The sequence below is a fragment of the Haliotis rufescens genome, unplaced genomic scaffold (assembly GCF_023055435.1).
Source record: "Haliotis rufescens isolate VD_foot unplaced genomic scaffold, xgHalRufe1.0.p SCAF_7, whole genome shotgun sequence".
Taxonomy (NCBI): Eukaryota; Metazoa; Mollusca; class Gastropoda; order Lepetellida; family Haliotidae; genus Haliotis; species Haliotis rufescens.
This window is the reverse complement of record NW_025964361.1, coordinates 16,277,007-16,289,317: the sequence shown is the minus strand read 5'-3', so window position 1 is coordinate 16,289,317 and position 12,311 is coordinate 16,277,007. Positions and strand designations below refer to the sequence as shown.

The window sequence follows — 12,311 nt, the reverse complement described above, 5'->3', positions numbered from 1 at the left end:
AACTATGGAATAGATGTAATTGAAAACGAATATCATTTTTTACTTGTCTTCAAAGCCTTCTCTCAACTCCGTGAATCTTATATTCAACCTATTTATTATAAACATCCTTCTGTTACAACATTTGTAAAGCTAATCAATTCCAAATGCCCCCAAACACTGTTAAATTTAAGTAAATACATATTTTTCGCTTTTAAACTGTATCCTACACTTCATCAATAATTGCTTGTTGTTATGTATATATATTGTTTTAATCCTCTCATGTATATTGTAACTATCTATTTTGTTTTAATATTGACAATGTATGTAATGTGGGCCAGTGGCCTTTTTTATTTGAATAAACACACACAATTTGTAAAAGTATGATAATTCATTCCACCAAGAAGTTTAAAGTTCATAATAAGCAAACCAAGAGCTCTACCAGCAGACGCAGCTGCAGCTTTAGCCAGACGTTTATAATCTAAATTCTCAGTAAGTAGCAAACCAAGATAATTATAACTCTCCACAATTTCCATGACATCATCACCACACTTAAAGATACATGTACACGTAGCTGTAGATGGAGGTCGAAAGTGTATGACCTTTGACTTTGAAACATTGACGGTCATCTTGTTACTTTCACACCACATATGTAAAACATTTAACATTACATTTAAATCATTTTCATTCTCGGTTTAAAGGACGACATCATCAGCATAGGCTAAAATACGGATATTGTTATCATCGACATTCACCCCAATTGACAAATTACTAATGGTAACTAACAGGTCTGTCAAGGCTATCATAAGCTTTACGGAAGTCAATGAAGGCAGTGTACGTTGATTTTCGTTGGGATTTACGGGTTTCTATTATGGATGTAAGACTAGATACGTGTTCTACAGTTGACCGGCCTTTTCTAAATCCATTTTGTGAATTATGTAGTAGATCACTGTCTTCCACATGTTTCGTCAATCTTCGATTGAGAATACCACAGTAAAGTTTACACACACAACTAGTGAGAGTGATGCCTCGATAAGCCTGTGGGTCTCTCGGGTCACCCCCTGATTTGGGAACAGGGGAGATAATTCCTTTACTCCAGCTAGATGGTAGGATTCCAGTTTTAAAACACCTATTTAAAAGTTTATGGAGGAAAAGTACACAATTATTACTTCTGAGCACTTCAGTTGGGATCTCATCTGGACCAGGTGATTTACCATTTTACGATTTGCTGATGGTTAATTTTACTTCATCCAAGGAGATGGGCGCATTTAGCTCATCGTGTTCGTCTTCGTTAATATTAGAAACAGGCACTGGGTTTTCAGTCGAGTGATTATTGAGAAGTTCACAGTACGATCGTCTCCATTCTTCAAGCACCCTGTTCGTATCATTACTCACAGTCCCATCCTGTAGTAACACCTCCATTGGGAATTTCTTTTTTCTCTCCTGTTCAACGCCGATTTTCTTCCAGAGTTCTCCGGAGTCGTATCACACAGATTTTCTAGCTCCTGCAGAACAGCATTAGTATGTTGGCGTTTAGTCCGTTGAACAGTTCTGTCAAACAAATTACGCTTATATACATATACACTTTTAAGATGCTGTTTACGTTGTCCCTGACTTTTAGTCCAATTCCTCTCTGCTGATACCATGTCATTCCAAAGTACAGTCACGTTGTCGTGCCACCATTCTTTTCGAGTTCGTCTCTTCTTATTACTTTTACCGTTGTTAATGACAATAGTACGTGTGGGAAGTGTTTGGTGCATTTCTGATAACAGGCAGTCTGTAACTCACTATATGCCTCGTCAATATCACCCTGTTCCTGCTTAATGGAATCCAACTTGTCGATGACGTCATTCAGCAGCTCAGTCTGTCTACCTGATTGCATATAGTCACTTGGCACGTTTGAAGTGTCACACTTAATTTTTTAGTACTTTGAGATTTTTCACAATTATTCGATCTATATTCATCTCGGACGGACGTGAGGTCCAATTTCACATTCCACGTGAGAAGCGAGTGGTCTAGCTTTAACACAGTTCTAGCGTCATACCTCGAGACACACCCAACCGCGTCAACAAGTGCATTCGGTCGGGTCACCTCAAAGTCTGTGATACCGTGTAGGTTGTCATATGGGCATATGCAATAGTCCACCACTGAGCACCCTCTTGATGACACATATGTATAGTCATTACTTAGGCAGTTTCTAGCGTTAACAATAGCATAATTGGCATTAATTAAAAAATTCGTAAATACATGACCATGGGAATTGATAGTTGGATCAACTACCTCTCTTTCAATCAGCGCATCCACACCCTCTACATAATCTAGTCAATTGCCACAACGACTATTAAAATCACTACTAATATATGAAACACCTGGTTCATAGTAGCGATGTACCTGCAAAAGAAGGTTATCAAAATAATCATTTACATCAACATTTCTAGTAGAGTTTTCAGGAGGCAAATAGCAAACACATGCTGTAATATGAGAGTTAACAATTGTTTTATGTGTAAGTCTAATCCAGAATATACCCTCATATGAATTATCTAAAACACACACATTAAAGTCGTTTAAAATAGAGCCTTTTACTAGGAAGCCCACGCCCCCTGATCCATACTTGGAACGTATATGTAGCACAGTTCTATTCTGTCCAAACCAGATATAACCGTCAACATTTAGTTTATTTGTACCTGATAAATGCGTCTCAGCTATTCCGATTCAATCAATATAAGACGCATTGATACAGTATTCGCGTAGAAGATGATTGTCTCATTTCGGATCTACACAGCAGCCTGCAACGTTCCAAAACCGGCATTGTACCTAATATGGGCGATGATCTGCATAACCTCTGTCACGTGATCGGTCTCTTCCTCAGTATTCATGACGTAAATGCCGCTGATTGGATGTGTCGTCATCATCAAGTGTCGTGTGTTGATAAACATTACCACGTGTGTTGTTCCAGTCGTACACACCACTATGACGTCTGTGTCGTCTGCTGTTGTGATGTCGACCGCGCTGCCACCCTGGTTGTCGTCTTCAGCTTGACACTTTCAACTGACCATTTCCAACAGTGCCGACGAGGACCTTCATGTTTGCTTCAATCAGTCTTTGTTGTGGTGACATGTCGTTCATGATGTAGACAGCTTTGTAGTTCCTGCTACCTCGTAGTTTCTTCTTTTCTGCCAGGATATCTTTCTTGTCATCTACATTTCGACATCTGGCCACAATTACCCCAGGGTATCTAGGATTTCTTGACATTTTTCTTTCCGCCGATTCAACGATAATGTCTCTCAACTTCAGTCCTTGACGTATCAGACTATAAACTTTGACACATACATCTTCAGTCTGACTTTCCGGGATATTTCTAATGACAATATTTAGATGACTCGGAGCTGTTCTTGCTGTATCTTGTGTATGTGGGACGGGTCTTTTTCAGTTCACCTACTACTTTCTCTAACCTGTCGATCTTCTCATCACTTCTGTCTGCTATATATTTACTTTTTCGACACTACTGGATATTTCACCTCTCCCAATTGTTATTTTTGATTCGATCATATCTTTAACTTTATCTAGAAGGCTGGATTCAATATGATCAAAGCGTGCATCGAAATGTGTGATCAGCTTGTCAATGGCCACCATTATTGAAGACACAGTTTCCGTGCACTCCGACGTGCAACCGGCAATGTTTACATCCCCGATAATCTGAGATCGAAAGTTCGCTTGGTCTGTCTCACCTCTTGCTTTCTTGGTATGTGCGTCAGATGTAGGTTCATCGCTGCTTAGGTGTCGCTTCCTTTCCTCCGAGGGTCGGATCGTCGTATTTTGACTTAGGGACGACATCACTGAATCAACATAGTCCTTTGACGATGCAAGATCCATTCCAATCTACTTAATATTAGCATGAATAACAAATATTTCAAGCTTCAGAGTAAGGGTTCACAATCACTATTAATATACTGTCAAGTATTTTGTCCGATCGCCACCCAGAACTTGTAATTATTCAAAATATCAATCAGGTTTGTCACAGTGAAAAAATGCCCGACTTGTCGCAGTGACCTAAACCTTCACATCTGGTGCAAATGTCCCATATCATCTCATTAAATGTATTTGTCAATTCAACAAAATAATTCATACCAACCTGAAGCTGATGTTATTTCTCATAATTCCCAATTAAGACGGTCAGATAAAGCTCTGATGTTAAATAATGCAAGAACATTTCCAGTCCAAGGGAAAAACTTAAAATCATTGTGTTGCATGTACTTCAGGGCACATGAGAAACCGACATTTACCTTGAATAAGTAAGATAACATGTTCCATTAAATCATCGGCATAAGCCCCCCCAAAATGGTATCTGTTAAGTATCCTGCCGAATTTTCTCCATGAGTTGAACTTTCGTTTCATATATGGTCGACAATGTCATATATTCCTGTATGGTCGCCTCCAGACTATTCATGGTTTGGGCGACAGTATCTGATTCCCAGACATTATATTAACTATGTGCTCGGTCATCCTCACGCGCAGTGTATCGAAATCCCATCTCTTGGAGGACAATAGTTAGTGCAGTTAACATTAATTGTATCTTTAATTCCTCCCAAATTCTACCATAAGTCAGGGTTACCTTTTGCTCATAAAGCTTGTACACTGTACGCCTAATCACCCTGTATCAAAGCTGTCTAATATCCTTTTACGTCCCAGTTTTGTTTTTGAGAACACCCCTATACCTGTTTTGTAATATTTATCACACCGTAGACTTGATGGTATGAATTGAAAATCATATAGCTTGGGCAGTTCGGTAATGCACCCTATCTAAATTAATAAATGTTTTCCCTCTATCTCTCTAAAGTGTAAAGAACTTTTATACATTTCCAAATACAGACCCCATATTGTGTACCATGGTTAGGGCTATGCAAGTGTAATGTAACATGCATCATGGGAGCAATGTTAATAAAACAAACGCAGCGTCATTTTGTCATTTTAGAAGATACTCATCTAGAATTTTCTCAAAATGATTTTTGTGTGTGTGGATTAGATGTTTTATGAAGACTACATTATTATTATAACGGAGTCACGTGCGCATATTTCTACAGTCCGCGTCAGACTGCCATCATTGGACTTAGAATAAATGTAAACTTCCTGTTTTCGTTCGAATTTGTCTCCTGTAAACTTGTCGATAGGACTCCTTGTGACTGAAATACTTCAAACCACAGGTAGGTCGATAGGTAGTTATTCAATATGCCAATAACATCAGTCTGTGTAACATTATATTTTTTTTAACTGGCAAAAAGCAGTTTTCTAGCATTTTCGACAGTACTTTAATACCATATGTAGTACTTTATACCATAACCCAACTCTCCACACATTATCGAAGGCTTTTGAAAAATAAATAAAAGCGCATGAGTTGTTTGATAGACATTACTTAGAAGTTGACGGATGGCCAACTAGACACAATTTATAGATAACAACTTCTTCAATACTGCAAAGGCGACGTTTCGGTACAGATCCTTATAGTGTTGTCAAGCACGACTGAATGAGGAACATTGTGCAGAAAAAGACTGAATGATCAGATCAGACTTGGGGATTTTACGACCGCTTCAGCCGTAGGCTATGTCGCAGTCGGAGCCAGACGGGGTTTAGAGCAACTGTTGGGAATAATAGATAAACGTCAGGCCCAAAAATCTATAAATGGGGCTGAGTAATGTAAGAAATGAAAGTAGTAAAAGGGTTGAGTGGGATAAATACTTAAAAGCAGCGGAGAGCTGTGGAGAGGCCCAGTCTGTAACATAAGAATATAATGTTAATAAATATAAAGTGCTATAATTAGATAATATCAGTTAAGCTGATGTATTATTAAGTTGATTATAAAAAAGAAAAGAGTATAAACTGGGTAACCTATTATAGAAAACCTTGGGCCTAGAATAAGACTGAATAAGGATAATTGTACTTACTTACTTACTTACTATGGAGATTTAACGTGCGCTTTCCGACTGATGCGTATTTCGCACACGGGCCCGGCCAGGGCATTTAATGTGTTTCCGAAAGGGGCGAAAGTGGTGTGTGCAACCTAAGAGGGGGCTTTAGGGGTTACTTATATAGAATTTGGGAATTTTGAGATTTGGAATAGATGCCGATGGGATTGGGGAGGAGAACTAAGGGAGCTGGGTATGGTGGATGTTTGTTTTATTAGTTCCGTTTTTATTAAGAATACGCCTAAGGCCTTGAAGTTTTCTAGTTTATTTTGTGGGTTTAGTATTGCTTCTAGAGTTAGAGCCTTGTTTAGATTGAGGGTGGTTTGTAATGCGGTTCGATGTGTTAGGTAGTGTGTGCAGTGGATGAGTGCGTGTTCTGGGGTTTCTTGTTGTTTGCAGTGTGGGTAGTCACCTGAAGTATGTTTTTTTATTTTTTTTAGGTGGGTATTTAGGTTGGTGTGTCCTGTTTGGAGTTTAGTGATTACTCTGTCGATTTTTTTTGATGGATGGAGAATTTTTGTTTGGTTAGTGGTTTGCGGAGTACTTTTTTGATTTGGCTATTTGAGTTTAGATATAGGTTATGCCATTTTTGGTGATTTTTTGCTTGTTTACGCTTTCAATTTCTGATTTTGAGATGGGTAAGTTTAAGCTTATTTCTGGGATTTTGAGGGATAGTTTAGCTGCCTTATCGGCGTTTTCATTACCGTATATTCCTACGTGGGCGGGTATCCACAAGAAGGTTATTTGTTTGCCTGCCTTTGTTAGGTCGTTGGAGCTTCTAAGTATTTGATTTATTAATTTAGGTCGGTTTTTGGTATTTTTGTTTTGGAGGGCTTGTAGTCCACTTAGGGAGTCGGTAAGTATTAGGATATTTTTGTGGTTTTCGGATTCTTGATTATGGAGGGCTGAGGCCATGCCCATTAGTTCAGCCGTGAATATTGATTGGTTGTTTGGGAGTATGAAGGACTCCGATACCTGTGTGTTTGTAGGTCGGATCTGAAGATCCCTCCGTGTAAATGTGACACCAATTTGGCCAATTTTCGTGTATGTATGCTAGGGTGGTGGTTTTAGCTATGTTTGGGTCGGTTTGTTTATTTATTTGGTTAGCTAGTGTTGTGTCTATTTTGGGTATTTTAAGTTTAGGGGTGAAGATATTTGATTGTTCACAGTTTTGTTAACGATTTTTAATTTGGTGTTCATTTAGGTAGTTTGTTATTCTTTGGGATATTGGGGTAAGTAAGGGGTGTTTACGAGCTAGAGCTTGGTTTTTGGGGATGATGTTTTGGTTTATTATGTTTTGGATGAGAGGGTTTGATTGGGACGCGGCCCAGAAATTTAAGCATAGCTGTTCCCTGCGTAGACTTAGTGGCATTTCTCCTGTTAAGGCCTGAAGTGAAGTGTAGGAGGTGCCATGTTGGGTGCGTGTAATTAGTTTGAGAGCCTGATATTGTATTGAGTCAAGTTTTTTAGATAGAGAGTTGTTTAGGGTGTTGTATATGGCGCATCCGTAGTCTAGTTTTGATCTAATTAGTGATATGTAGAGAGAGAGGAGGGTATCTTTGGAGGCTCCCCAGTTAGAGCCAGTTAGGCATCTTAGGGTGTTTAGGTCTTTACTGCATTTAGTTGTTAGGGTTTTGGATGTGAGCATCCCAGGTGAGATGTTCATCGAAAATAAGTCCTAAGAATTTGGTTTGTTTTTGAAATTTGATTGTTTGGTTGTTTAGCTGGAGGATTGGAGAGGCGGGTTTCATGTTTTTATGTTTGAATACTATTCCTGTTGTAGACTAAAATCTAGTCTCTGAAATGAACATATCGTACATAAAAAAAACAGTTGTTCAGTTATCTTAATAAAAATATAATAAAAAGGAGCCCAGTGACTCTCTTCATTTTCAGATACTGATACTGCAGTGATCTAGACTTGCCAAACATTATAGACTTGCATGGGCTGCATTTGATATATATTTGTATCAGGGTCTGTAAGACAGACTATTCCTGTTGTTTTTTCTGAGTTAAGGGAGAAGCCCCATTTGTCAGCCCATTGTTGTATTTTATTAAGAGATTTTTGGAGTTAATTTTGGGCCATTTTCATGCTTTTAGTGCGGATCCAGATGGCTCCATCATCCGCGAATTTTGATGTGTTTACTTTAGGGGATAGGCCCTCGAATAGATCGTTTATCATTATATTGAAGAGGGTGGGGCTGAGGATACTGCCCTGGGGAGTGCCATTTTCTAGGGGACATTGGTGCGAGGATCATTGTACACAATATATATATATATATAGTAGGTGGGGGATTCACTGAAGAGGATTTACAGTAACAACAATGCATACATGAGTGGGATAACATGAGTAAATAATGACAACAGAAGGATAATACTGTACAGAGAACACATAGGTGGAAGCCAATGGGACATGAAGCCATTTAAACAGGATAAGTGTGGTGATTATTGCTTAATGACTTCATAGTAGGCGGATGGGATGAAATAACCTTGATCTCTGTTGATTGATCTCTGTTGTCTCAGGTGATGTTGTGATCAGGCCAGTTGCTGATATGGTCCGAGATGGCTGATTTACTGTCTGATTTGATAGTTGAGGTTTTGTGCTCTTTGATTCTGGTGTTGATGGGGTGGGATGTTTCACCTACTAAGATTCCTCATTCAGTCTTGCTCGACACCGGTATATTGATATATACCGAAACGTCGTCTTTAAAATAATAAAGAAGTTGTTATCCATAAATTGTGTCTAAATAATATTTTTTCAGAACACTTTTTTCTTACTTTGTTTAAGAATTTGAATGAGCATATCCAATACAAAGACGTTATCATTTGCAGAGTAACCTTTCTAAATCCGGCTTGCAATGGGGTTAAAACATTATTTTTCTCCAGGAAATTATTTAATCTATTATTGAGAACAGTGGTGAAAAGTTTTCCAAAACAACTAAGTATTGTAATAGGTCTGTAAGCGTTAGGGTCAGATTTGCCAATTTGCCTCTTGAAGATAAGACGTATAGATCCAGAGAGTCATGCCTCAGGTAATATTCCTGAAGATAATATCAAATTAAAAAAATCTACGAATAGATTTTTTAAAACTTCAAACGAATCCATAAGGTAGTTATTTTCAATTTTGTCAGCCCCTGAGGCTTCGTTTTTCACGAAGGCACTTCTTATATTCTTATGAACATTGTCGATAATACATTTTATCAATTTCAAACCAGGGTTTGCCATTTTTACTTTTTTTCGGGTTGGGGCGGATTGGACGCCTTTTCCTCAAACGTGCTTGGTCGTCATGACCTTTTGTTGATTTCAATAAATGGGGGACAGCTTCTGTGTTGCTATTATTTACAAATGCATTTGCTTTAACCTTTTCATAATGTTTTGGTTTTGCATCGTAATCTTTTAGGGAGATGTCTGAAATTGTATTTTGCTTACTTGCAGTACTCACTATGGTTGTATTACAAATACTTAAAGTGAGTGAAAACATAATTGGGCAATGAATATCTGAGTACAGATGGGAAAAATCAGAAATATCAAATTCACTAAAACATGGAAGGCACATACATGAAGACATAATCAACTAAACTGGAACCTTTACAAGTATCTTTACCAACACCTTTGTATTTATCTAGCCTGCCATTACATGAAAACATATTAGTATTCTTACATAATTTTACTAACTTAAACCCTGAGCTACTCTTCCTTGATCTTGATTACTTCTTGTAGTTGGTAAAGGTGAGGAGTGAAGTACATTATCAGGTTCATACATAACTTTCATTTCTTTAATGTCTATATTAGGTTCTTCAATGATGTGTTTATCTACAGTGCAGTAATCTTTCACTGTTCTCGTCCTTGCGTTTAAATCTCCCATACATGTAAGTAAAATATAATCACTCTCCGCTTGCATGTGCAAAATGGATTGTTCTACAAGGAAATACATGTCAGCTTTAGCATATTTGGAACCTTCTGGGTGTAGTAAAGTATTCCTAGATACAGGTCAATGTCAAAATTAAATAATGACTTGGATATACAGGACCATTAAACATTTTCACAAGTGTATTCAACAAGAGAGATATAGTCAGAGTATTTATTTCTTACAGCTTAACCAATGCCACCAGTCTTCCTTTGGAAACCGATTCTATGATGTAAGTATAGCTGATAACCTTCAATGTCAAGTTCATCAAGTGAATCTGTTTTTGTTTCTTGCAAACCAATAATATCAGCTTTATCAGTTAGAGGGGTAAATTAGGATATTCCAATGTCCTAAGTCCACACACAATGAGACTAATAAACTTTCGTTTATTTACAGTATTGGGAGAACACACATTGAGACTATTGGGAGAATAATGATCATTACACTTTCCATATTGTTTATTACCTCATGTGTTATACTGGAGCCATGCTGTGGTAGAGTATGTTAGTTAATAAATGAATTTACAGGAGATGTATTATCAAGATTATAGTTCCGATAATGTTTCTCAGAACAGCAGGTACAATCATAAACAACATGTTTAGTTAAATATTCGAGATTGAATCATAGATAGTGTTACTAATATCATCAATGCTAATATCAATGTTGAAATTGTGATGATAAATCGGTAATGTATCATTTGTAATTTAGATGGTTAGTGGCCGTATCCTCAAAGGGGGTTGAAGTAGTGTAACATTATTGTTCCCCTGAGTGGATAAATAAGACCACATCATACAAACTACATTTATTCATACCAAAGTTTATTTAAATGGTTCCATGCTAGTTTTATATCAATCCGTGATAAGTCTAGTTAATTTACTGCCCATTGTTGACAGACATTTATGTATTTATTATGTATAACTTTTGAAAGTCACGATATGACTTAAATACTGCCGATGTGACTATAATTTTAAACTCACTCTATTTGCTAATCGTGCAATAGTAAAACATATTAATATTTATTGACGTGAGATTACTGTAACCTTGCCTTGTGATTACAAGTGTGTGTCGAATGTAGTTGAAACTCGTATGAAACTCAGTTGAACAGTAGAATGCCCAATGAAAATCGCGCGATATGTAATACGACAGTATGTTTATTAGGCAGTGGCGTCTTCATCAGGTAGGTTTAGTGTGGTCACTTGATGGTCAACCAAGAGACAACAGTTACTCAATGTGGACATCACAACAAACGATATGGATATGCATGGAATGACGGCACTTTATTCAAGGATTAAATAACCTTTGAGCTGCGCCCCCTTAAATCAGCTTATCAAGCAAAACACAGACAACTTTCTCGGGAGTAGAGGTCCTATTATATGCACCATAAAACGCTTTTTTGAACATTGAGTTTGTAGCACTAACATAAAAAGGGTTCTCTCTGCGACGGATAGCACTATCAAGACGCTGGTCCTAATGTAACTCGTGAGGTCAACAAATATCTGATGTTTGGTGGGGATCGTCATCAGATGCTGTGCTCTCGTATGTCCTTAACTCTCCTATCAACAGTTCTCTCAGTTTGTCTTGTTGCTGTCCGTTCGGGTGGTGGTCACTGGTGCGGGACGGGATCCAGTAGTCAGCTGATGGGGAACACCGGGGTATCAGACTCGGCAGCATGGCGGACGGAGCGTGGAACCAGGGTAGGGTGTTGGGGAAGGAGAGAGGCTGGATGACATGGGTGTATGGATGTTTACTGATCGTCTGCTTGGTGGTATAGGGTCCACGTCGCGACTTGGTACGTCCCCGGCGAGTACGACGATTCTGGAACCACACCTAGAGATATCAAAGCAATAAACGTTAGCTTTATTCAGTGTTAAAACAACAAAATCTTCTTCAGTGTAAATAAACTGAATTGAGTTATGCATGTTCTCTCCTTATTTGGTCTAAACAAGTACAAATTAAAGCATCCGTACGCACCTGTATTTTCGACTCGGGGACACCGAACTCTTGTGAAAGAATCTCTCGGATGTCTAGGTCTGGGTATGGATTCTTTTCAAAGATCGCCTCCATCTTATCAAGCGCAAGTTGGCTGTACAAAGTGCGTCGTCTTTCTGGGACCGTCCGGCATCTTGCAGAACTGGATCGTCGTGGTAACTCTGAATGAATAGGTATATAGTTTGTTGTACCCATATGTTTCACGATTTATAACAATGTTAAAATCAAGTGATGCAATGAATTGAACGTGATGAAAATCAATGAACTGAGGACTATTTTACTCAATTTACTATCCGTGAATACTCACCTTTCTGCAAACCAAGAATCGTTCTGATCGAGTGGTCGGAGTATGCTTTAGCCATCTTTGATAACGGGGACGTTGGAGGAACGAGTGATTTTGAGTCGTGAGATACACTCACATCTTTTATATTCTGCTCGAGTCGACCGGTGTTGATTGAGTCCAGTCAATCAGATCATTTGAA

The 12,311-nt window shown here is 38.3% G+C and overlaps 1 protein-coding gene across 1 annotated transcript; it reads right to left on the bottom strand.

Moving 5' to 3' along the window:
- Nucleotides 1-11,148: 11,148 nt before the first annotated feature.
- Nucleotides 11,149-11,984, bottom strand: LOC124123792 (double homeobox protein 4C-like). Its single transcript, XM_046486965.2, has 2 exons — nt 11,812-11,984; nt 11,149-11,667 (listed from the first exon to the last, which is right to left on the bottom strand). Exons 1-2 carry the CDS (start codon nt 11,902-11,904, stop codon nt 11,326-11,328), a joined length of 435 nt encoding a protein of 144 aa, XP_046342921.1. The 5' UTR covers nt 11,905-11,984; the 3' UTR covers nt 11,149-11,325.
- Nucleotides 11,985-12,311: the final 327 nt, after the last annotated feature.

Bases quoted from the DNA above. Each gene is read 5' to 3' on its own strand.
- LOC124123792 (XM_046486965.2), bottom strand. From the start codon at position 11,904: ATGGAGGCGATCTTTGAAAAGAATCCATACCCAGACCTAGACATCCGA. The intron at 11,668-11,811 runs GTGCGTACGGAT...TGATATCTCTAG, and splicing joins TCCCCGAGTCGAAAATACAG to GTGTGGTTCCAGAATCGTCG.